General features: G+C 44.3%; 1 protein-coding gene and 1 pseudogene across 1 annotated transcript in view; both read right to left on the bottom strand.

Moving 5' to 3' along the window:
• Prrc1 (proline rich coiled-coil 1) overlaps positions 1-13,558 on the bottom strand; it is a 27,980-nt gene extending 14,422 nt beyond the window's left edge. The window contains exons 1-5 of the mRNA XM_055622813.1: positions 13,417-13,558; positions 6,383-6,505; positions 5,433-5,822; positions 3,947-4,107; positions 1,763-1,865 (exon numbers count right to left, since the gene is read on the bottom strand). Coding sequence (XP_055478788.1) covers positions 1,763-1,865; positions 3,947-4,107; positions 5,433-5,822; positions 6,383-6,485 — 757 coding nt within the window. The 5' untranslated portion in view covers positions 6,486-6,505; positions 13,417-13,558. The remainder of the gene's footprint in view (positions 1-1,762; positions 1,866-3,946; positions 4,108-5,432; positions 5,823-6,382; positions 6,506-13,416) is intronic.
• The window catches only part of LOC129688086 (serine/threonine-protein phosphatase 4 regulatory subunit 1-like), a 24,076-nt pseudogene continuing 9,917 nt past the window's right edge, over positions 13,010-27,168 (bottom strand).

The raw sequence follows: 27,168 nt of genomic DNA, 5'->3' as shown, positions 1-27,168 counted from the left end.
GCCAAGCACTACTGTCAGGACTCAAAGCCAGGTCAGCTGGACACAACTCCTTTTGTCACACCATCCGATATAATCGCACACTTCCTACCCTCTAACCTCTGAGCATGCTATTCCAACATGCGCTTAGAACCGAACTACCAACTTCCCCTGTGGTTTAAGGGTGGCGGTTCAGTCTTACTCACAAGCCGAGGCTGGAGCACACTCCTACAGTCTCCGAGTCACCTGTGGTACTCGGTAAAGAGGACAGTATTCTAGGAAAGCTCCAGAACACATCAGCTTCGTCTGAAGTGCTGCCTTATACAGCCACACAGTGGTGGGAGAGGGTACCAGCAGGAGGAAGTCCAGAGGCTAAGTGCTACACTTTCTCGTTTACCAGCTTCACTACCTTGAGGAAGACAGGGAGCTGGGTTTCTTTGTAGAAAAATACTTGCCTCCTCAACGGGCTTGCTCTAACATAGTATGTCCAATGGAACAGCAAGAGCTCCAAAAAAAAGCTCATTCCTTCATTAAAAATATGTACATAAAAAGAAATAAACATATTGTTTAGCAAGTATCTCCAGCTAGACTGGATATGGGTATATGAATATAAAAATAAATAAATGTGGTGAAATCAAATTCATGAATCCTTCAAGCAGTTACTAACATGGACAGTTACTGAATTCTTTGTGATTTTGTTTGTTTGTAGGTTGTTGATTTTTGAGACTGTGAACTCACCATGTGGCTGAGGCTAGCCTACTATACCCAATTCCCAAGTGCTAGGATGATACTCAGGTGCAACTATACATGGCTGCCAGATTTAACTCCTGAGCCAATTTCTACTGCACAGAAAGCAAGTAGATAGATAGACAGATAGATGATAGATATAGATAGACAGACAGACAGACAGATAGGAATGACACGTGTATATGTAAAATCAAATGAGCTCCAAACAAGTTGCATGACCTAATATAACAACTGATATCTGTTTAAATCCAGGTCCCTTACCCCAAACTGAATGAAAACACATGTCACAGAGTTCTTACAAACATCAGTGTCTAATGCAAGTACTTGAAAGATTTATATAATCTCTATAGGTGTTACCAATGTACACATATTAGACAGGAAAGAACCAATAGAGTCAAAACTTTTAGTGGCTTTTAATTGCCACAAAAACTTCTATTCAAGTACCTAGTGCACAGCTCTAACTTGCTAAGCACTTCTATAGTTTATTACTAGCTAATCTATATTTGTTCATAACCTGAAAATGTACATAAAAATGAAAGAGCAGCATGACGATGTCAACCGTCTGAGGATATCTGACAAGGGCTTAAAAGCAGTTAAACAAAAAATGTTCCTTAGTATTCAAATTTTATTAATTGCTAGAGTGACTTCCTCTAAAAATATTATTCCTGTTTGAGCATAAACACATTTGATTAAAGAGATAACTAGAAAAAATTGCCAAAACCAAGTATAAACAAAGTATCACCTTAAAACTAACAGTGAATAAAGAAAAATTCATATAAACCACTAAACAATTAAGATCAATACCCATAATTTATATTGTTTCAGAGTTCATGCTATGGAGCTTTAAAACTTATACAATAATGACTAAGAAAAATATAAATTAGTTACACCCAGTACTAAGAACTGAGAATGAATTTGAATTAAGAGCACAGGAGGAATTTTTATCAATTACGTAACCAGCAGAAATGAACTAAAACTACAATTAGCGTGTGACACTGATGAACACGTATGCCAGTACTGATCTCACTTATGTACATACTGATATATGGAGCCATGCCAGGGTCCAGCGTTGTAATCATGCTTTCTACCGAATGCTTGGTCTTATCCAGGACAGATTTCACCATAGGATTCCCAGCCACGCCCTGCACAAAGCAAGATGCAAATGTTCATCTCAAGCAAAAAACACCTTGACTCTTGTAAGCAAGAAATAACCCTTTAAAGCTTTATTTCTGAGAATATCATACATGCAAACAATTATGATTATACAACCCTGATTTTCCTCTTCATTTTCCCCCATGTCCCAACACACCTCTCCCAACTTCATGTTTTTTTCTCTGATAGGCAACTAAGCCTGGTTACTGTGCTCATATACATGTGCCACCAAAATTATATGGGGGGATGGGGGAGGAGGCCAAATTTAATAGCAAAGAAATGAAAATCAAAAGATGTTTTCAATAGCCAGGCATGGTGGCACACATCTGTAATGCCAGCCCTTGGGAGGCAGAGGCAGGATCTCTGTGAGTTCGAGGTGAGCCTAGTCTACAAAGTGAGTCCAGGACAGTTAGAGCTATAAGACAAACCCCATCTTGGAGGGGGTGGTTCAAGGTTGGGGGTCTGGCTTGTCAGATGAAGCACCTGCATCACACACAAGGACCAGTGCTGGGGTCCGCAGAGCCCACATAAAAACAATAACAACAACAACAACAAAAACGGAGTGGGTTGGTAGCCATATGCAATCCCAATGCCCAGGAGGGGGAAGCTGGCTAGCCAGACTAATCCAAACCACAAGCTCTGGGTACAGCAAGAAACTCGACCTCAACAGATTAGGAAGGTACTCTATATCAACCCTGGGCCTCCATACATGTATACATGCACACACATACACACACATGCACCCCAAAGAAGGTTTCAAATGTTTTTGTCTATTAAATCAGAAAAAAAAAAAGTACTGTGCTTCAAACTAACATCCTTTACTATCAAGAGAACAACACGTGGTGGTGTAGCTACTGGAAAGCAATATATAGGAGGCTCCAGGGCATTCACTAGGACTTTCACTGGTAACTAAAGATACCAGAGAAGCCCATCACGATGTACGTTCAGGAGCGCTCATCAGCTTTATTCCTAAGCATTAAAATCAGAAGGGACCATTGTCCAGCTCTTGCTGATACCATGCTAATCACGCCCAATGGTGCGGGCCTGGGATCCCTGTCACAAGCCAGGCAGAGGAAGGAGGACTGCCAGGGTCAGGCCAGCCTGGGATACTGAGTAAGCACCAGGACAGTCTAGGCAACTTGACGGCACGCTTTCTCAGAATGAAATAGAGATCTGGGGATCGGGTTTGGTAATAAAGTGCGTATCAGTGTATGTAAGGGCCTGGGTTCAATCCTCAATACCACCAAAAACAACGACAAAAAATTTATAGAATGTTTACACATTTTTCTTATTAAGTAAAAAAAAAAAAAAAATGATTTTAAAATTTACAACCAGATAATACAATAGATTTGTAAAATAAAACATGATTAAGTGCAATAGCTCTGCTGACAAAGCTGTTCTTAAGAATATATTCTAAAGAAAGAATATTTTAGAGCTGGAGAGATGATCCAACTGGTAAATACCATTTAGGCCAGTGCTGGGGTCCGCAGAGCCCACATAAAAAACAATAACAACAACAACAACAAAAACGGAGTGGGTTGGTAGCCATACGCAATCCCAATGCCCAGGAGGGGGAAGCTGGCTAGCCAGACTAATCCAAACCACAAGCTCTGGGTACAGCAAGAAATTCAGATCCCCAGCCCCCGGGTAAAAAGCGGAGCACTACAGCACACGTCGAAAACCCTAGCACTGGGATAGGACAGAAATGACAGGATCCTTGGAGCTCATAGGCCAGCCAGCTTAGCAGAGTTGATAAACTCCAAATTCAGTGACAGACCTGCCCCAAAATAATATGGAGAAGAGTGGAAGACCCCTTACGCCGGCCTCCATATTCACAAACACACACACACACCTGCACACACACACATCTACACAAACATATGTAGACCCCAAGTACATAACACAAAGACAGACAGACAATTGTATGGCTGGGAGGACATTAAGGAAGTCGTTTAGTCTTCATTAATTAAGACAAATTTCCCTCACGCTGTACTGTGTTCTCAGAACCTTCCCTGATGGCCACATGTCGGCTTTACAGTTAGACTGGTAATCAGAAAAGCAGACACCTCACCTTGATAAAGCCCCAGATCCCACCAGCAGGTGCATCGTCCTGGCCTCTGCTAAGTCTAGGGTCTTCCTGTTCCTCTGGGAAAGTGATGGCTGATGTGGTTCCGGGTCCCTGTGCCAGAGATGTCATACTGGCTTGCTGAGTAATGGGGGCTGGCAAAATACCTAGTCAATGGCAAAAATTTAGTTGTGTAATTTAGTTCACAGATGTTTTCCTATAAAAAGAGACAGCATACGAGAAGCTCAAAACAAATTCAATTAAAGAACCACTTAAGCACCTAACAAGGAAGTTGTTAACTCAAACCTTTATAAATACAAATGTAAATATCCTCCAAAAGGTATTTCCCCCTTTACATAGGTTTTGGATGACTGCTATGCCTCTACTCTCCTTAGTCCATACAAATAATTGAACACTCAGCCCATTATAAGAAAACAAAAAACAAAACACAGCAAAACAAAACCCCCTGATAATCACTACATATAATCCATATGCTTCCAAAAGCAAACACCCATTGGGCTGGAGACAGGGTTCAGCGGCTAACAGCACTGGCTGCTCTTGCAAAGGACCCAGGTTCAGCACCCACAGTAGGTGGCGTCACAACCACGTGTAACACACACCAGTTGCGGGGGATCCAGCAGCTTCTTCCGGCCTCTGGTGTGAGCATGCATGTGGTGGCCATATATACGCGCAGGCACTAACACACAAAATAAATAAATTGTTTTTTTAAAAACACATGTAAACACAGAGAAGCATGTAATTCTTATGCTCCAGGACAAATTGTACTTGTAAAGATAGACAGGCCAATTTGGATACTAAATAATCAAAGCTAAAGAGCTCCTCTACCCTAAAATGATAAACGACAGAGGATGACAAAGATTAGGTTTTGATAATTTGTTTTTAACAACCGTACTAAAGAAGGGGACAGAAGGGGATGCAGCTGGTCTAGGGAAAGGAATGGCCTGCTACCACCCCTTGTGGCACATGGGGCTGGCTAGATGAACATCTACTCCCTAGGGAAGGTGGTTCTGATAAAAAAAAAAAAAAAAACAAAAACAAAAACAAAACCAAAAACAAAAAAACCCAGCAAATTATAATGTACTTTAGAATTGTGGCCTGCAGTGTGTCACTAAGTAACAAATGCTAACATGGAATTTGGGAATTCTTCCTCACACCTCAAATGCCAATCATACATCAATTTTTATACCACACAAAAACTACAAAAAGTTACATTAGTTTTACTGTACAATTTAAATGGCAAAAAGATGTTAGCGGGAAACACTGGAAGGCAGAGTGAGACTAGATCATTAATATAAAGTAAAACCCCATGAGCCACAGGTGCCCACGCCTAGACATAAACTAACGTACTCAACTGTTCTCTTCAAACCACCGTCTAGTATAGAAAAGGCAGTACAACACAACCTGAAGCTAACACACAGTGACAGAACACTACATAGAGCTGAGCACTGCAGAACAGTAAGAGACGGATCACCTGTAACTGGAGGTGCAGAAAATGATGGCATCAAAGGTGTCTGGGGAGCCCTCCCAGCGTGGCCCCTCGTGATGTCATACGTTGTGCCAACAGAAAATCCTGATATAGGAGGACCCGAAGGCGGCGCAGATAAAAGGGCACCAGGGGCGGAAGTCGCCGGTGGGAAGTGGGATAAAGGAGGGCTGCTGAAGGCAGTGGCAGGTGATGGAGACATGGAGGGCGGCACAGACGTGCCACTCGGGGGAACCGAAGGAACCAGAGGCAGTGGCCCAAAAGGAGGCGGTGCTGACGGCTGCACAGGGGGCAGGGATGGCTGAGGTGTGGAATACACGTGTGGTGGCAAAGACTCCATCCTGGACACACTGGGAGATGAGAAGGAACTGGTTGTAGCTAGAAAAAGAGTAGAGAGGATAAACACAAAGCTGGAAAGGCTTTTGATCTCATTTTCAAACTTTCACTGCTTGGGAAATTCCTAACCTGTTAGGCCGAGTCTTAGTAACTACTTTTAAAGGTGTCATTTCCAATGCATAACAACTGTGTACCTGAGTACAGAGCCCTGTAATCCCACTGGGGAAACAGCACAACCGAACAACGGCACTGCCTGAGAGCAAAGCTTCCTTTCTGTCTGTCTGTTCTTCTTAAGAAAGGAAGGTCATTTTGAATCACTGATATGAACATAAAAACCTAGGCACTAAAACCTCAGAAAGATTACTCTTCACAACGTCAAACAACATCAAAGACAACATAGGCTTTGAAGGCTGGCTAGAAAGAGGGTACAGCCTTTTGCTTCCTTACTTGTAACAAGAAAGATTTGTTACTGTGTAAACCTTAAGGGGCTGTTTCTTCCCACCCTGACAAAGACCGGAGAAGCATTAACACTGCATTCTTCTGATTCAGGGACCAGTGTCTTCCCCAGCCTCCAGCCACCAGATGTTAGGGGCAGCACACACCTAAGTGAACCTCAGTGGCCGGCATGGCAGCGGCAGCCAGGCCTGCAGGGTTCAGGGGAGGGGTTCCAGGCGGAGTTGTCTCTATTCCACTTTCTTCCATCATTTTTCCTTAATTACGGTGCGCTACAAAGAGATAAAAATGTAGTAAGTTTGACACAGGGGGCAGCTCATGTACTTCTAGCACAATTAATGCCGACCTTTACTACCTCAAATGCAGCCCTGTCTAGAGAAAGGGCTTGTCAAAACTCCTGAGAGCTGGAGAGTTGACCACCTAGTGGCAGCACTTGCTGCTCCTACAGAGGACCTGAGTTCAGATCCCAGCACACACATCACACAGCTCCCAACCACCTGTAACTCCAGCTTCCCCACACTCACTCACAGACAGACAGACAGACACACACACACACAGAGTCTATGGGTTTATTTGCAACAATTTTTGTAACAAAATTTCAAATAAATTTAAATTCTATGAAACTATTTAATATGCAAATAACCTGTGACATTTCCATATATATAATTTAGCAACTAAGAGTTAATTTTACGTTAATCATTTTATTAACAAAGTTCTGTATTTTAAATAGTAAGGTGCCAAGTCAGTTTTGGCCCCTTGAATCTTGCTAGAGTTTTATGTGGGTTTCAGTCAAGATGCTTAAAGTACAAACATCTAATTTAACTTTGAAGTTCCTCATCTTTTCTCACAAAGCAGTCTATGTAGGCTGCTCTCTTAACATTTCTTTTTAGGAGTTAAGTCTGCCTGACTGTTCTGAACATACTCCCTTCTCTCAACACATCGCATGTTAATATTAACCTTCAAAGAAAAAAAAAGAACCTAGATGAGTTCAACTTTAGAAGCATGTTGGCTTTCGGTCTCTTGGTCCACAGTAGCCCTGTGACAGGGAAATCATGTGCCTCATGTTTTACATGTTAACAGCAGAAAACAAGCCACGAGAAAGCAAGGGCCTAAGAGATGATGGTGGGTACCAACCATAAGAAAACGTCCTTACAAACCAAATTGTCTTCTAGGCACTTATCTTTACACCCAATCTGCACAGCCATCCCTCAGAAGAGAACATCTTTTTGCAACGGACAGCAGTTAATAAAAGACTCAGACCCCCTCAGAGCACAGCAAGTCAGTTACTGTGGAGTGTGTAGCCCTTGTAACTAACACCCCTCCCCCTGTGGCTCAGGGCGCATCTGGATGTGAGAAGACTGGACTGTAAGAGCCACAGCTTGAACTGCTTAGACAGTGCCTTCTAGATGCGACCTGGCTGTAAGACCTGAACAAAATCAAGCCAGTCAAATTTCCAGCAGAGGTGAAATAGAGGCTCACAAAGTGTCAGCCATGGCTGAGGGGCTGCGGCAGTCGATGGCTGTGGAGAGGAAGAGTCCATTTTCCTCGGGGATATGTCCCATAATAGGGTACCCATGCACGAGTGGATGGCCTCACACACACACAAGCACTACTATTTGGACTCACTGGTTCACAAAGGGGCCATGAAATTGGGAAGATGTGGTGAGGCAGAGCTTGGAGGAGGTGTAAGTAGGGGGGATGGAGGGTGGATATGATTCTATATAAAAATTACAAATCACAAAATTCATCTTAAGTATATGATAGTGTTAACTTTAGTCAACTTGACAGGCTCTAGAATCACCTGGGAGGAAGAGCCACTGGGCACACCTGTGGGCAACATCCTGGCTGTGTTTACCGGGATGGCAAGATCCACCCACTGTAGGTGGCACCACGCCCTAATTGGGATCCTGGACTGTAAAAATAGAAAAAGGGACTTTAGTGGGGCCAGGGTCATACCATTTTGTAAACCTCATTTTGTTGACTGGTAACAGTTCCATTAACTAGAGTAACTTGGCTTCTAGAACTAAATGAACTTGTTCTATAGATTACTGACTATTCTGCCCGGTGGGCTCCAGGAAGGATGCTCACTGATCACCTGACACTTACACTCATTGATCATCATTCTGCTCTCACAAGCTTTTCAACTCCCCGCCCTACTTTCTAACTACCCCAGCAAGGAAGCTGACGGTGGTCTCTGTTTCTTGCAGAGATTCCTTTGCACGTTTTCTCCTGGAATAAGGAAAGGCCTGCACTCTTATTACATTGTCTGCCTGTCCTTCTTGCTCACCTTCCATGTGGTGACCCACACACAAGATGCCTGTGCAGGAGCCAGCCAGAGTGGGATAAGCAGGGAGCAGGGCAGAGGCCAAGGAGATAAGGGCTGGGCTGTAGGAAACCTTGAACCATAGTCCACTGAACTAAGTCTTTTTGAATCTGGTAGCCAAACATGTTGTCCTCTGTCCAGGAGCAGCCAGGGTCAAAGGGCAGCGCCTCCAGGCCATGTTGCAGTGAATTACAAGACATCTGGACATAAGAGAAGCTTTTAGTCCCATATACACAGGCATCTTCTGTGTGGGGGTGCCTGGTGCCCACAGAGGCCAGAAGGAGCCATCAGATGCCCTGGTCCAGTAAGTTGTGAGCCACCACGTGCGTGTTGGGAATCGAACCTAGGTCCTCTGGAAGAGCAGACAGTACTCTTAAAGGCCAAGCCATCTTTCTAACCCAAGGGAAGGCACATTTTTTAGGAGACAGGAGACCCTCTGGGCCAGTGGTTTTCAACCTTCCTGATGCTGCAATTTTAATACAGTTCCACATTAAATTATTTCATTGCTACTTCGTAATTATAATTTTGATACTGTCTTGAACAGTAACACAAATATATGACATTTCCAATGGTCTTAAGCAGCCCTGTGAAAGGGTTGTTCAAACCCAAAGGCGTCATGACCCAAAAGTTGAGAATCACTACTCTATGCAATCTACAATAGTACTGTCCCATGGTCATTAAGGAGAGATGAAACAAGAAATCTTCCCAAATAGAAAGGCTTTCAAAAGGAGGAGCATCGTTCTCCATAAGAGGCCCTAACCCTCAAGAAGACTGGGATAGCTCTTCAGATCTCTGGAGGTGAACCTCAGTATGATCTGAGAGAAAGCTCCCCACTGACATGAGATTCCCGAGGGGTCCACCTGGCTGATGGTCAGAAACAAAGAACCTCCAAAAGATCAGATCTAGAAACCCACCCACAGTCAAAACAGCCACTGGCTGAACGAAGTCCCAATGATCAGTCGCTGCTGGAGCTGCTGGGGGGCAATGGAACAACTTCTAGAACAGAACAGATTTATTCTGAGAAAACCCATGGGAGGGAGGTCTCTAGATCAGGAAACAGACAGTTCACTGTCCACTTAGAATATGGATAGTTACAGAGGGAAAAGCGGGGGTCTGAAGCATGCATTGCCAAGGATAACCAAAGAACAGTGAGAGAAAGACTGTCAACTAAGGATAACCATAAATATCTCTACGACCAGCCCCAGACAAGGGTCTGAAAGAGGTGGGCAGCATAGTAGGAATCTAGGAAAACAAGTCTGGAATGCTGAGTACTGTATTTTGGGGAAACTGCCATCACATAACCAAGCTGGAAACTTTTCAAACCAGCGTGGCCAGGGCTAACAAGCAGCAGCAGGAATTCATCTATCAATCTCTGCTTCCTAATTCTGGATGCCACGTGACCTTCAAGCTGCAGCCTAGAAGTCTCCACTGTGGTGGGCTGTACCCTTGAACTCTGAAGCAGATAAGCCCTTTTCTCTCTTAAGTGGCTCCTGTTGGGAGTGTTTTATTCAGCAACAGAAAAACTCAGACAGTACCAAACCAACTCTAAACATGCCAAATTGGCTCTTGATGTTTTCCCTCATTTTACAAGTGTTCAGCAAAGGCAAACTGTCTACCAAGAACTGTAATGAGCCCCTGGAAATACAGTGCTAAGCAAAACCTAGTCAACTTAGAGACTTGAACAGGACACAACCAAATGGCAGTACCAATATCCAAGGATGCTGGTACAGTTCAAATACACCCCGACGGCAGGATTCAGTTTGCTGAGGCTTAAGAACACAGTCATGCTGGACAGAAAAAGAATAAATTGTGATTGCAACATCAGGGGAAGGTTTCTAACTCACAGATAAGCTCAGTTCTGAAGGATAAATCAAACTTCAGTAAGCCAAGAGAAGGGGAAGCTTCCAGAAAAAAAAAAAAAAAACATAAGCACACTGCAGGTATAACCAGTACGTAGGGCAGAGGGTACATACTGACATGGTCAAGAACACCCACATGGTAGAACAAGACGGAGGGACAGACGGGGGCCCAGATGCTCAGCCTTCCTGACAGAGGCAAGGAGCAGGACTTTTGAAGAACAGAAAGTAAGGCACTAGAGCAGAAGGACGCTTCTGTCTTTTTATCCTAACTCTTCTGACATCTTAAATCCGTAAGATGGGAAAAGGGTAGAATGCTCTATGCAAACTGACCTCAGTCACAGCCGCTCACTGACATACACGACAAATGGCAAACACAGAAAATGGAGGATGGTGCAGGGCCGCTAACGCCCCCCAGACCTTATTGGGGCTCAGGCCGTTTTTAGTTACTTGTGAGTACATGAGGTGTGTACTGCTCTGTGAACCTGAACCACCACACAGGCACCTGTCACCACCACAGCTGGGACGCAGAAGCACAGCATCACTCCAACCTCCCTCATGGTACTCCTGTCATATCCTCCCTCCAAACACAAACACTCTCATTTTTTTCATTCCGTAAAGGTAAGATAAATAAAATGCGAAGTAATCTCTTAATATTGGGTGCACAAGTACACACGCGTGCACACACACATATACAGCAAAATATCTCTAAGATTCAACCAAGTTGGTTCACTTATCTTCTTGATAAACATTTCCACCTCACAGACACAATGGAAGACTCCAGTTATTGACAATTCTTATTTATGTTTTGAAGATTCCTTTGGGCTGGGGTTGTGATTCAGTGGTAAAACACTTGCCTAGCAAGGATTCAACCACCAGCACTATGGAGGGAGAAATGAAAACGGACTCCTTTAGCTGAAGTATGCACACTGGACCACTGGGCAGATACCACTCAGGGATACACAAGAGGTTTAAACTAGGGATGGCCAGAATCTCGTATCTCCCAGGTTTCCACAACTTCTGACTATCGCTAGGGTACTGATGATATGTATTAGGTAGCAACTCAAAATCCCATAATGTACATCCCACAACACACAAGAGTCCTATGACCCCATACGTCCATAGTGCCAGGCTGAGCCTCTGTGGCCTAAACCAAGGTGCTGATGATGGAGACGAGAAAGAAAAGACAGACTTGAGAAACTTTTAGTTGTAAAACTCAGTGAGTGCCCACAGAGGGGATGAGAAAGCAATTACACAGCTCATCAGACAGACAGATGACAACAGGTAAGACAGAGAGGTGCCAACAGTTATGAAGGAGAACAGCGTAAGAGGCCAAGGAGTTTGATGGCATCTTATGGAGAATCATAAAGCATTTCACCTCAGCAGGATCAAGTGCCTTGAAACTCCTGAGTAGGGACAACTAGGTCTGGAGTTCACAAATCACAAGTGTCATAGGTATACCAATGACTTCGGATGCTGTGCTCTGCAATATCTCTTCTAAAGAAGGGCACATCAAGATAAAGATCCTTAACGCCAAATCTTCTTCCAGGCGTGTGGCCAACTAACCTGCAGAAAATAAGACCAGCAGGACGGCAGGGAGAAATGAGTAGACGGTGGTTCTCAGAAGCCAACTTTTCAAGGTACAAATGGTCGACAGCACTAAATACTGCAGAGAAGCCACAAGGGACACTGTGAAAGTTGCCACGGGTTTGCTAAACTACAGTCAATCTCAGAGCTGTTTTCCAAAGAAGGGAGACTAGGAGATGGCTAGGATCAGACTGAGGAGCAGGCGGAAGGATGTGCCCCACCAAAGCCTGGCTGTGAAGAGATGAAAGATAAGGCATTCAAGGAGGCTAAAACTGTCTATTCCCAACCTGAGCAAAGACAGATAACCTGAGAAAGGCCCCTCCACAGACTGCAACACTCTCTACCAAGGTTATCTCTTTCCTTCATCTCTTTATTAGTCACTCATCTCTCTGTGGCAGAAGCTAGCTAATTCTTGCCATGGCTAGGTCCTACTTAAAGACAACTCCATCTCACCTATGCAAAAGAGCACACCCGAAATACATGGTCGTTTATTGTTCAATCGATGGCTTAGAGACAATACTTAGATAAACTTCACAGTCCTAAACTTACCTTCCCAAAAGGAGGAGGAGAAAAAGAAGAAACAGCCTATTCGGATAAGCAACACTAAAGCATCAGCTGACAGCTTTGAAGGAAAAAAAAAAAAGTAGTCCGAATGCATCAACATTACTACAGGAAAAGAGATGGAAACAACTTAGAAGATGGGTCCTCAGGCTCATCTGATCAAACTGCTCTTCGAATCTGCTTGCACCTACTTTGGTCTGCTTTTAAAAAAGAGATGGCTACTTTAAAACCGGATAATAGACTTTTGATAAACTCAGAACGTCAGAAGCTACTCCATTGAGCTTACTGATGCTCTAGGGTTGCCTCAAATACCACCAAACAGACTCAGGACGGAGGTCAGCAGCTTCTCATTCTCCGTGCAGAGCCCAAAATAAACTTCCCCAAACACTCAGTGCCTCAAACAGTGCTCACACAGGACTGGAGTGCCAAAGAGTGTCAGTCAAAGCTGATCAACTACTCTGGAAAAAACTCTGGGACAAGAGATCTTGCCGTTTAGGAAATAAGCAATCCTGCGAATCCGGCTGAAATGGGTCCGGATTAAGGGGTCCTGCACGGCGGCGGCGCTGGACACTGGATCCCACCGGGGCCGGCGGCCTGGGCAGCCTGTGCCACGTCTGCAGGCCAGGCTGGGCCGGGCGAAGGTCCGTAGACCTGGCCACCCGTGCACGCGGGGGACGGTGCGGCCCGGAGAGCCGGGATCGGGCCGGAGCGACGCCGGGATGGACGCCGCTGTGCCGGCCAGCGTCCCCGCCGCCCCGAGCCCCCGCACCCCGCCGCTCACCCGCCGGCCCGCCCACCCGGGGCTCGCCCGCGTCCCGGCGCTGCCGCGCGGGTCCCCGCCCAGGCCCGCGCTCACCTGGGTCCGAGCGAGCGCCTGCGCGGAAGCGGCACACGCGGATCGGGGTTCGGGGCCGGGTCGGGGGGGGGTCCCGCGCGGGGATGCGGCTCACGGAGGACGAGGAGGACCGGAGGAGCGTGAGTCCCCGCGCCAAGATGGCCTCCGCGCCGCCCCGCTGCCACGTCGCCGCCACGCCCCGCCACGCCCCTCGGCCGGCCTCCGCCGCACCGCCCCACACCCACCCAGAACCCGCCCGGGTGCGCCGCCGCCCACGTAGCTCCGTCCCGGCCTCCCTGGCAGGGCAGTGATCCAAGCGGTCCACCGAGCAGAGGTTGCCTCCTGAGAGAGATTCTGGGCACTAGAAGGGTGGCAAGGTACTTGCCGGTTTTCTTTTTACGTACGGGTAAATGCACATTATCTCACAATAAAAAAAAAAAAAAAATTAAAAAAATAAAAAAAATAAAAAAACGATTTCCTTATCTTAACAGGCACCTGGAGCAAGTACTGTCCGATAACCCAACGACAGAGGTTTTAAAAAAAAAAAAAAGAATGAAGTGCGAAAAGAAAAAAAAAATCACAATCAGAAATCCTATTTTGGATTTGAAGACCCTTTGTTCCGCAACATTCCCCTGTAGGAACCAACTGTTCTCCTTACTTTTATGTTTTTGTAATTTATTATTTTTTTTATTTATTACAATTTGTTCACTTTGTATCCCAGCTGTAGCCCCTTCCCTAATCCCCTCCCAGTCCTGCCCTTCCTTCCTCCTCTCCTCCCATGCCCCCCTCCCAGGCCACTGATAGGGGAGATCCTCCTCCCCTTCCATCTGACCCTACCCTACCTTAGGTCTCATCAGGAGTGGCTAGTTCTCTTCCTCTGTGGCCTGGTAAGGCTGCTCCCACCCAAGGGGGAGGTGATCAAAAAGTCAAGTCAGAGACAGCCTATAGACTGGGAAAGGATCTTCACCAACCCTATAGCTGACAGAGAGCTAATATCCAGAATATATAAAGAACTCAAGAAGTTAAAAGGCAACAAATCAAGTAATCCAATAAAAAATGCTAAACAGAATTCTCAGTAGAAGAATATCGAATGGCAGAGAAACACTTAAAGAAATGCTCAACATCCTTAGTCATCAGGAAAATGCAAATCAAAACAACCCTGAGATTTCACCTTATGCCCATCAGAATGGCTAAAATCAAAATTCAAGTGACAATGCATGCTGGAGAGGATGTGGAGAAAGGGTAACCCTCCTCCAATGCTGGTGGGAATGTAAACTTGTACAACCACTTTGGAATTCAGTCTGGTGCTTTCTCAGAAAATTAGGAATAGTGCTACCTTAAGATCCAGCTATATCATTCCTAGGCATATATCCAAAAGACTCTCAAGTATACAACAAGGACATTTGTTCAACCATGTTTGTAGCAGCTTTATTCGTAATAGCCAGAACCTGGAAACAACCCAGAAGTTCCTCAATGGAAGAATGGATACAGAAATTGTGGTGTATTTACACAATGGAATACTACTCAGCAATTAAAAGCAAGGAAATCATGAAACTTGCAGGCAAATGGTGGGAATTAGAAAAGATCATCCTGAGTGAGGTATCTCAGAAGCAGAAAAACATACATGGTATATACTCACTTATAAGTGGATATTAGACATATAATATAGGATAAACATACAAAAATCTGTACACCTAAAGAAGCTAAGCAAGAAGGAGGACCCTGGGTAAAAAGCTCAATCCTCATTCAGAAAAGCAAATGGGATAGACATCAGAAGAGGGGAAAAACAGGAAACAGGCCAGGAGCCTATCACAGAGGGCCTCTGAAAGACTTATTTTTATATTTAAAGGGAGAAAATATTGTCCATCGCTAACCCAGATAGGTAACAAAGTCAAATAAAATAAGATGGATGAAAGGACTTTTTAACCTGCCTAGTGTTCAACATATGAAGAATTGTAGTTTTTGTTGTAGTTGGAAGTTTTCCTACAGAGATTTGTTCATAGATTCCACATTGATGCATCTTTTGAACTTGGCAGCTTTAAACACTGTGTGATGCTTCCCCCAAAACTAATACTATTTAGCAGTTCCGTGACTGTAGAGCTGGCTCTGCAGCTACTGCAGGCTGTTCCCTTTGTTACCTTATCCCCTCAGAATGTGTGTAGGTGGCCTTCTGGGTTACTCTTCAGAAGGTGGTGTTTGGGGTGGTGCTGGAAGTAAGATACCATCTTCATCCCTTTGGCTCACACCCTTCGTAGTTATAAGGTATGTTGATTTCTTCATTTGCTTAGCACACATTAAGTAAGGGCTGTAGTGGGCTGAGCATTGATACTTTGGATACTGAAGTGAACAAGACAGACAAGGTCTTAATGCGTAGCTTTCCTTTAAATGGGAGAGAGCCCGTGAACTGGAAAATTAGCAAGACAACTCAAGGGTAATGTGGCATGAACCATAATTTGGGTTTACCACTCACGGTTGAGGGATGAAAACGCAAGGCTTCATGTAAGAAATGAGATTTGGGGCCGAAACTTATCTCAAAACAGGTGGTAGTTATCTGGAAAGAAGGAAAAAAAAAATGCATGGAGTTGGGGCCTGGGGGAGGGGCATGCCGTTCCACAGAAGTCAGAGACTGGCAAGAACCAAGGACACAGAGAGCAGGATCCTGGTCAAACCCAGCCTGTAGGCCATGGTAAAACCTAAGGGTTCAATTCTGAATGAAGCAGGAAGCATGTGGATGGGTATGGGCAGAGAACTGACAAGATTTTATTTCAATTTTATATCACACATGGATGGATCACCATATGCCTGTAGCACACAGAAAGGTGAAAAGATCACCATTAGAGGGATCCTGGTAGCCTAGGATGATGGTTGAAGGTGGTGTGTAGACTAGACGTGAAACTTGAGCTGCTCTAGCTTAGGGATGGCTCTAGCTCAGATGTCCTGAGTCTGTCCTAGCAAATGACAGTGGTTAAAGATGACAGATGTTATGCTATCACAGCCCCAAAGGGCAGGAGTCCGAAACCAATGTGTCAGCAGGGCCACTCTCTAAGACCTGTGGGAGAATCCTTTGTGTCCCTTCCAGCTTCTGCTGGTTACTGGGTGTTTCTTAGCTTGTACCAACCTAGCTCTAGTCCTTGTCCCTGTGTTTATGCGGCCATCTTTCATTCCATGGATGTGTGGCTCAAATCTCCTTCCTTTTTAAATATAATTTGTCATTTAAAACAGCATTGTCTGGTGCTTTGTATTTGATTGTTAATTAATTTGCTCCCCACAGTCTGCTTGCTGTATTTTATGAATGCCCACTCACCCGAAATGATGTTTGTAACCTTGCCTTTAAAAAAAAAAAAAAAAAAATGTATTCCTATTTGACCAATAAAAAGCCGACACACATCTGGGCAGGGCAAATGGGGTAGGTGTGGCTAAGTTTTGAGGACTCTGGGGACAGGAGAGGATCATGGGAAGGAGACAGTACAGGGTTAGCAATGGAGGAATTGGCCCAGATGAAGAATAAGCAAGTATTTATGGAATTATGAATGGAAGGTAGCCTGGGAGGTAAAGGCAGGTTAGTCTCAGGTGATATAAAGCTGTTCTAAAATCTATCAGGTGTCTGTGTCCTTTACTGATTATAATAGCGGGTTAGACAATACCACCGTAATAATTATAGGCTAATAATAAACATTATTAGCCCTCTACCATTTATTGTCAGCAACAGTCATTACACTGAGGACCCAGCCTAAGTCCAAAGACACTTAGATCACACATACATTTATCTTTAGCAGCCGGGGGCGGGGGGGAGGGAATTAGTGTCACTATTCAACTGACTATATAGCAAAGAGGCAGAAATGAATGAAATACATAGGATTATTATTATTATTGTAGTTGCTTTCACCATAAGTCCTAACAAGAATCTACTTAAAGAATAAAAGATGTATTTTGATTCACAGTTTCAGGGTTTAGACTATCTTGTCAGGCAAGGCATGTGGCAGGAGAATGAATGCAACAGCCAGTCATATTATGCCCCAATCAGGAAGACAAGAGAAGACAGGAAGTAGGACCATGCTAAGAAAGCTCAAGGCCCTCACAGTGACCCACTTCCTCTGGCTAGGTGTCATCTGAACTTAGCCCCCAGCTAGAAACACGTGTCCTCACATACAAGCCCAAGAGGGGCATTTCACATTCATACCATGATATACGGCTTGTTTTTCTTACCCCTTTTCATTTGAACTTCTTGAGAAGTTTGTGTGGCTGATACTATTACTCTAGAATTATAAATGTACAAGCCAAGCCCTCAGAAGAGCTGGAATTGAAACCCAGATTTCATAGATGATACCCAAGTGCTTGCTTACTTTTAGGATAGTACGGAAGTAAAATGTGTTATTAGATGGGCAAACAGTGAGGGGAATCAGCAGACAGTTATAACTTAAGGGCAAAATAATATAGCCCTGTGGTGGTTTGTTTTTTGTCAACTTCACACAACCTGGGGATTACCTGGGGAGAGGGAACCTCAGTTAAGAATGAAGAATCAGACTGGCCTGTGGACATGTCTATGGGGCATTTTCTTGGTTAATGATTGGTGTAGAAGAGCCTATCCCATTGTGGGTTGTATAAGAAAGCAAACTGGATTTGTAGAAGTCTTAGGTTGTAAAAGAAAGTAAACTGAATTCGTCTGTAAGCAGCATTCCTCAGTGGTCTCTGCTCTAGTTCCCACCTCCAGTTCCCAGGTCTGAGTTCTGGCCTTGCTTTCTTCAGTGAACAGCAAAAATAAAATAAAATGAGCAATAGCCTGGAAGCTGAAATAAATCCTTTCTTCCCCAAGCTGATTTTATTATAGCAAAAGCAAACCAGGAAGACTCGCTAAAGTTGTTTCTTTTTAAAGTTAATGATAACTCTAGTTTCTCCTTGTAGGTAATCTCTAATATTATTGGAGTTCATTTGTATGCTACAATAAAGCACTTTAGTTCTATAGTAGGATTTCTCTCTTTCTTGCTCAAAAAACTTAGACAAACAAAAGACACACCCCTACTGGAGTCTATTCTAGCCCAATTAGTTAATAAGTCTATTTTAAAATATTCTCAGGCCTGTCTTAATGTATCCCAAATAAAAAAGTAGATGGAAGACAGTGCTGGCCGAGCATCTGCAGCACAGCTGGGAGGGAGGTCTCGGGGATCCTGGTTGCAAATGATGGGCTCCACCGAGAGCAATCTCATGAGCTGCACAGCCATGTAGGACCCTTCAGCAGGTATGGTCATATAAAGGCACTTACACACAACCAAATGGATACAATATGTAAGTTGTTTTGGCAACTAAGAAAGAGTAGATCTTGCCACAAATACTGCATGAGACACACTTGTACCGAAAAAAGTATCTGGTGTACATACTTTCACTTAGGCCACCGTACACATAGACCTCAAGTAGGAAAAAAAGTTCTTAAAAGTAAAATTACATCATTAGCTTGATTTGGGGATGAATTATTAAGCAATTTAGAACTCAAAGAAGGGCTGGAGAGATGGGTCAGAGGTTAAGAGCACTGGCTGCTCTTCCAGAGGTCCTGAGTTCAATTCCCAGCAACCACATGGTGGCTCACAACCATCATATTGAGACCTGGTGCCCCTTCTGGCATGTAGGTATACATGCAGATAGACTATTGCATACATGATAGAAAAAAAAATACTTAAAGAAGTGTGGACATGATGCCTAAGTGGTATGTCAAAGGTTAGCTGTTGACTATTAGCGTTGGTGCTGGGATTTCAATCCAGGCCATTTGGTCACAAAGCTGAATGTTCTATTTGCCTTTGGGGCTTTAACTCCTGGCTCACTTGCCTCCTACACGTGAATTTCCGGTGAATAATTCTTGATGTTATGTTAGCGGGTCTTTTGCCTGCATGTATGTCTGTGCTCACTGTGGGTGCCTGGTGTTCCCGGAAGCCAGAAGAGGGTATCAGATCCCCTAGAACTGCAGCACGTGGTCTTCGTCACAGAGCCATCTATCCAGCTGCCACAGACGGAATTTTGAAATTAAGCTTTTGTATGTTCATTCATTTTCAACTTATAGGCATAGGGGTTGACTGCCTTTCCGATTAGAGCTATTGTTAAGGGCGGCTATCTTTTATTCTCAAAAACATTTCAATTTGACAGTTAATGGTGTGTGTGTATATGTGTGTGTGTGTGTCCCTGTGTAGGTGCACATGTGTGTGAGTATATGTACATCTGTACATGTGTATGTAAAAGCCAGGGGACAACGTTATGCTTTATTCCTTGGGAGTTGTCCCCCTTTTTCCCGACATACGCCCGCTCTCTCGCTACATTGGAGTTCACCAATCAACTAGGCTGGCTGGCTGGCTGCCAAGCCTCTGGGTTCTGCCTGCTCCTCCCAGGGTTACCAGTGTGCACTGCCACGCCAGGCTGTTTTTTTTTTTTTTTTTTTTTAACATGGGTTTTGGAGACCAAACTAGGTCTTTGTGATTGCAAGGCAAGCGTTTTGCAGCCTGAGTCATGTCCCAGCCTCACCAGTAAATTGTATTATTTTAGCTACAAAGATGTTAAGCTGTATGTTCTGTGCAGGTGAGCTACACTGTGGAAGTACTGATAAATGCCTGTGCTTTCTCCCACACATGTGCCCATCATTATCACAGTCGCACTCTAACCGCCATTAAAGACAAAAACTTACTCATCTTTATAGAATATATACTTATAAAAATTCTGTCATCCTCCATTGGCTGTGGCTACCAGAAAATAGCCAAGAAAATCAACTTAAAGGAGAAAAGATGGTTTTTTTGGACAATGGTTTCAGAGGTTGTAGTTCATGGTCTCTTAGCGCCATTGCTCCTGAGCCTATGCTGAGGCAAAATATCATGGCAGGGAACAGACAGCCAAAGAGCCTCAACTCCAGACAGTCAAGAAGCAGGGGATAGAGGGTAGTAATGCTCTAATATCTTATTCGAAAGCACCCTGCCCTGTCCTGCTTCCTCCAGCAAGCCCCTCTTCTCTAACAATTGCCCCACCTCCCAATAGCACCACAGGCTGTTTGTTAACCAAACCAACTTTTAGCACATGGCTGTTGGAGGACATTTGGCATCCAAACCTAACAGAACTCTATTTTTACAGATCCAGTCTCACCTTGCTTTCTAGACTCTTCTCATGTGCTATAGCCTGCTCCATATTCCTCATCTCAGGCACGAGCCCCGAGGCCCTGTCCTGCATGAGCCTGGAGCCATGTTTCTGATCCACTCCGAGTCTCTTCGCATTTCCCTGTCTGTGTTCTGCTAGCAAGAGTCTTTTGGTTTTCAAAAACCAGCTCAAAGTATTTTTCCACCATACCACCCTTTCATATCGTCTCATCATTGGGTGTACATACCTGTATTCCCTATTCACTTAGGAGCTGCACTTAGAATCCCACTATGTTTAACGCCACTGAAAACTGCTCAGAGTACTCACTCAAGTAAGAGTCTAAATCTTCTAACCGCTGACTGCTTCCTCCTGTCCCAAAGTGACTTTCCTTGAGCCCCCATGTCCTCCTGATATTACAATGCAACTATCTGTTTTCTGTCTGTCTTTCACATCATGAAAAGAAGCTTCATGAGCATGTTTTTCTGTTTGGTCCTCCCACTGTATTCCCGAAGTTACTCAGCAGGCTCAGACAGTCTTTGTTAGTGGAATGAGTCTGAGCACCTTGGGGAGTAGGAAGCTGCCCCAGAGTCCTGCAGTTCCTGCTGTTCTCATTCTTTCAAAGGCTCACAATTGTGACTCAGTCTAGTCACACACATGACTTCAGAGACAGCTTAGTTCTTCATTTTCTTCATATACATAATTTTTTTTTCCCTCAGTGTACACCAAGGCAGTTATACTTGGCCTCAGAAACGTGGTCTGTGATGAAAGTTAAGATTACTTATGTAATTCGCCGTCATAGGCTTGTGTTAAGTTTTAAATGTCATAGTTCCTGGAAATATTTCAAAATGTTCACACACCCAATATTTACTGAGTAAAGCTCTTTGCCAGAAGGCAAGACCAGAAACGGCACAAAATAACTCCTTTCCTTTATTTTTCCTCTTTGTCATTGCTTTTCTAAAAATTGTATGAGATCTTTGAGAATTTCATACAATGTGTTTTGATCATATTGACGCTCTCTCTCCAACTCTTCTCAGATCCTCTCTGCTTTCCCTTCCCACTCTGCAAGGCCAATTTGTACTTCCCAGATTCCTGCATGTGTAGCCTTCTACTGGAGCATGGTGGGTTTGTCACAGCTCTCACTCCTAGAGAAAGCTGACCCTTCTTCTCCAACTGCCGGGAGCTCCTCAGCCCAGTAGACCTTTGTGCTCAGCTTCCCTCTCTCTGCTAGGATTGGGTCTGGGTCTGGCTCAGGCTCACAGAGGTCTAGTGCATGTGTCACAGCTGCTGAGTTCACCTGTGCAGCTGCCCTGCTGTGTCCGTAAGACGCGGTTTACCTGTAATTATCAACTGGATAGGACCCTTTCCCTCTTTGTGACCCTATCTCCTACAATGATCCCTGAGCCTTTAGAGGAAGCGGTTTGCCTGCTCCACTTAAGGCTAACCCTTCTACTCGTGCTTATCTGAAAAGCCGCCTCCCTCTTGGCTAGATTCCATAGTGCTGGCAGGTGCTATGCAACCTACCAGAGGAGAAGTGTAATCATAAGTCATATCCAGCTGTGAATCCTGTGAGCTACAATAAGGACTGATTGGGAAAGGCGCACCCCCATTAATGTAATAGAGGCATGAATGGCATAGAAACAACCAATCTTTCTGATTGGATGGAACTCATACCTGGCACCACCAGCAAACCAAAATTCCAGGGCTATACAGGTCACAGATTGCAGGAGAGAACCTACTACTATTATTTTGTTAGGGCAGAATCTAGCGCTACTATTACTCTAAGTGGACATTGTACTAAAATAAACTTCAAATGACTTACACCTATAGACTAAGGAACCTCCCAGCCCTTAGCAGAGAAGCTTTTGTTTGCAGTGGATGATTGTCATCGCAGAGACCTCCAGCTCGTAAAGGTGCAGAGAATTAAAAGACTGCAGAATACTCAGCCCTGCTTTCTTTCCTGAAGAAGGTGATGTGCAGTTGGACAGGTGTTTGCTCAAAGCATGAAAACATGGGCGCTATCACAGACTTGTGCACAAGTGTGAGAGAACACAAACTGTGTGTGGCATGGCTATCGTGTGTAAAGAACCCTTGGCCGTTTTAATATGGCTCTGGAAGAGTAAGTGCAGTTGGCAGTCAGGAGAGGGGGCAAGTGGGAGTTCTGCTTCCCCGCCATGTTTACTCATGCAGGATTACTTTCCTGCAAGATCCTTCATTATCTTGCGTGTGGAATGATGAGCCGATCTCTTCTTCCGTCTGATTACTATTTTCTCTTCCAAAATGTTATTTGCTTCTAGGTTCTTCCTATCTGAGAAGGGCCATTTCTTATGGCTATCATGAGAGGCATCTTTACCAAGGGCAAATCTGACCCATTTTATTCCTGCTGTCTAACAGCACACATGAGAAACAATACCAGGACTAACCTCACATTCTTCCAGCAGAGAAGGGAGAGAGCCAGTCTATAACCAACAAACCACGAGCCTCTGAGATTGCGGGAATCATAGTACGTCTCCCACCACGGCTCTCACTGCCGTCTTTCTCCTTGCACCCAACCCCAACTACCACAGTGCAGACTCTTGGTTTGTGCACAGAGTTTGTAGAGCCAGAGGAAATATCAGGTGTTATTCCTCAGGATCTGGCTACTAGGCTAGACTGTCTGGCCAGCAAGCCCCCAGGGATCTGCTTCTCTCCATGCCTACAAATGCACATCACCACATGTGATATTCTCTTCCCACCCCACCGTGTGTGTGTGTGTGTGTGTGTGTGTGTGTGTGTGTGTGTGTGTTTTATACACAGACCTGAGGTTTATGTTCGGTGTCTTCTTCTATCGCCCACCATCTTATATTTTGAGACAGACTCTCTCACTGATCCCAGAGCTCAACAATTGACTACATGGGCTAGTCAGTGAGCTCTGGGAATCTGCCTTCCTCTGCCCTCTTAGCACTTAAATACATGCCGCCATGCTCAGCTTTTTACACAGGTCCTGGGGATCTGAACTTGGGTCCCCATGCTTGTACAATAGATACTTTATCCACTGAGTCATCTCCCCAACCCACACAGCTGGCTTTCTGTGTGAGTTCTGGTGGCTAAACTCAAATTGTCATGCTTGCAAGACCAGCACTTTATCAGAAGAGCCATCTCCGGGTCCAACGGGACATGGCTTTTAAAGATTGTTAGTCTCAACACAATCCCTACTGACAGGCAGGAGACAGAATTAGCTATTACAACTTCTGTACCTGTCTGCCTGACTCAGGATCTTCCCAAGTGCAAACAGTTGGAAGATAAATTTGTCACTTTATTCATGAAGCTGTTTTCAGATTTTGCCTTTTATATTTCATCAATAGTATCATCCAGCAATAAGAAATAAGTCCTGACGGCTATTCCTCCTCAACCAACTCTATTAATCAAACCCCCAAGTATGCTGGAGCTCTCCATTGCCTCTTCCATCATGACTTCGCCACTGTTCTGGTACTAGCTTAAGTGACAAGGCTGAAATGACACAGACTTGGATTTCTACACACAGCCACCATTTTAATCAGATGACCCTTGCTTTCTTCCACCCCCCTAATAGGACAATAAAGTTGAACTCCTTTAGCTTTGATTTGCCACTGCACTAATGATACAGGGTTTTTAAGAGCAATAGACTTTTCCTAGCCCGGTTGTGCCTGACTCAAGAACCTATGGTGCCACAAACTGACAGACACCAAAGGTCCAACTGGGACAGTGGCTCTTAATTTTCTGTATCTGTCTTAGTTTTTTTTTTTTTTTTCCTGTGAGGAGACACTATGACCAAAACAACTCTTATATAGAAAAACACTTCATTGGGCCTGGCTTACAGTTCAGAGATTTAGTCCATTATCATGGAGGGAAGCATGATAGCATGTAGGCAAGATATGGTGATGGAGAAGGAGGTAAGAGTTCTATATCTAGATCCACAGGCAGAAGAAAGGCCTGGACTGCGCTTCTGAGATCTCACATCCCATCCTCAGTGACACACTTCCTTCAGCAAAGCCACACCTACTCCAACAAGGCCATACATACTAATAGTGCCACCCACTATGGACCTAAAGGGGACATTTGTATTCAGTCCACCACAGTATCATACCAAAGAAGATTAATGATGGGAACACTTGGGGGCAAGTAAAACCCCAACCAGGGAGATGATCATGCACTATCCACTAGATGTCTAGCTTGTTAGGGGGAGTTGAAGCCACATCTGTACATCTCTGACTCCAGCTTTGGCCTTGACTAGTTGTTAGTCACTGGCTGGTATTGCCACCCTAACCTTGAAGGTGTCCCAAGTGCTGTTAACTATACTAAACTCTTTCTGTTCTCACATTCGCATTACCAGTGACAGCTACATGCTTTCACCATGGCAGTTAATCCAATCACAGCCACCCTGTGCAGGCTTTTGGTTACCTCCTATGCAGCTGCTTGTCTTTGGGGTAGTCTGAGGTGTTCTCCTAGGTGACAGCACCTTGCTAGAAGTCAGCCTTACAACTTTCTCTGTACTGGAAGCAGGGTACTAAAAGCAAGAACATCAGCAAGAGTGATATAGCTTTGGATATGTCACTCAAGGGTTGGGGCATGGCTGCTGTCACTAGCCTAGAGCCTTGTCCTGCTTCTTATTTGTTTAGTTTGTTTATCTCATACCCAGCTACAAGCCCTCTTTATCTTCCTCAATGCTTTGAACTCTGCCTTTTTAACCCTTAATCTCTTTATGGAAGCCAGCCTGTGTTTTCACTATGAACAACGTGCTGTTTCCACTGTGGGCCTCTTCCCTTACTGCCTACAGAAATCCAGCTACCACATTGTCAGTATGGGCTCATTCAACCCCAACGCATACCTTTTGCTATCCCCTTACCTAAAGCCTGATATCAACCTTATGTGCTTCCAATATTTTCAGTTCCTCACAACTTTGTATATATGGGGCCTACTCTCCTTAAAAACTTGCTTCCTCATTGCTCTTCCTAAAGCCTTTTTATTGTCTCTGCCTGGCAAGCACATTGGTTCCACTGAGAATTTCTAACTACACTTGAGTAGTGTGTAAATTATGTATATATTGCTATAGAGTACAATTACTTTGCATCCCTACAGAATGGCAGAAATCCATAATAGCCAGAATTATTTTCCCCTAAATTTCTTTACTATCTACTATATTTTGTGCTCAACAGACACACTGCTGAAAATGACTCCTAGAAAAGGAGCTCAAGCTCCCATTTGGTTCCTATTAACTGAGTGATCATCTGCAAACAGGTTAAGTTCAAAACAAGCTGATGTTTTGAAATTTAAAAGTTCGTATACTCCATATTCGAAGAAAGACATGAGGGAGGGCTCTCTGGGCATGGTCCTAACTTGTGAACAAATCGTCGATGGGTGACCTAATGGATCAGTAACAACTTGGCAACTCACTTTAGCAGGCCTTAAACATGGGCTCTGGGGGGCCAGCACTATGTTTCAGCACAGAGCTCACTGTGAGGACTGTGAGCTCACCAGTGTGGTCCATGCAACTGTGAACGGTCCCGTCATGGAAGGTCCTACCACTTGGCACAACACTCTATTTTTACCATCTTGATGTTTTCTATTTTAAACAAGGAACCTCCTACATTTTCTTATTTTCTCTTAAATTTGAGAAATCATGTACAAAGATGCTAAAACATGTTTTTATACGATCTGGTATGAACGTAACTTTTCAATTCCTTTGAGAAAATACTAAGGAGTCGTCATAGCTACAAGGCAAAAGGTACACTTAGCTTCATTTAAAGAAAACCTCCTAAACTGTTGACCAAAGTGGCTGCAACATGTCACTTCCTGCTGACCTTGTCTGAGGACCTCGATGGCTCTCTGTCTTCATCAGCATCTGGTACTTCACCCTAGCAGGCTTGACTTTAAGCTATAGGTGCACAGAGCTGTCACACTGTTGTAATCTGCAAACCTGTAATAACATTTGGTGTTGAACATTATCTAATATGTGGATTTGCCACCTGTATGTCTTCTCTGGCAATGTATCTTCAGGATTAATGCCCACTTACAAAACAAAACATCCTTTCTTTTTTTCCTTTGCAAGGTCATACATTTAAACAATGTGCCTTGAGCATATCTACCTCCAACTTTCCTTTCCTCCAACATGTCTTCTGGCCTCACCTTTATTTTCCTTTGGTGTAACCCGCTGGCTCCAATTAGTACTGTCTGTTCGTACGTGGACCGCTCTTCTTAGCTCGATCTTATATAGTTCTTAGGCAGGTAACCAATAGCTGCAGTGAGTTCATGTGTGTAATGGACAGGCTATGTCCAGAAGACAGCATTACACAGCAATCCTTCCCACCTCCTATCTCTGTTCCTTCCACCCCCTCTTCTTGATGTTCCTTGAGCTGGGAGGTGGGGGAGGGGCACACAAACGATATTTTGATGCAGTACCCATTTTGACTTTGATAACTGTTGGGGGGATAATTCATAAGATTAGAAGTAGCCTGGCGGTGGCAAGAGGCAGGAAGATCTTTGTAAGTTTTAGTCTGGCCTGGTCTACAGTGTGAGTTCCAGGACAGTCAAGGCTACACAGAGAAACCCTGTCTTTAAAAACCAAAATCAAGGGAAGAAGAAGAAGAAGAAGAGGAGGAGAAGGAGGAGGAGGAGGAGGAGGAGGAGGAGGAGGAGGAGGAGGAGGAGGAGGAG

Source organism: Psammomys obesus, unplaced genomic scaffold (assembly GCF_907164565.1).
Source record: "Psammomys obesus unplaced genomic scaffold, mPsaObe1.curated_primary_1811, whole genome shotgun sequence".
Classification (NCBI taxonomy): Eukaryota; Metazoa; Chordata; class Mammalia; order Rodentia; family Muridae; genus Psammomys; species Psammomys obesus.
The sequence above is the reverse complement of the archived record's forward strand: the minus strand, read 5'-3'. Positions and strand labels throughout refer to the sequence as shown.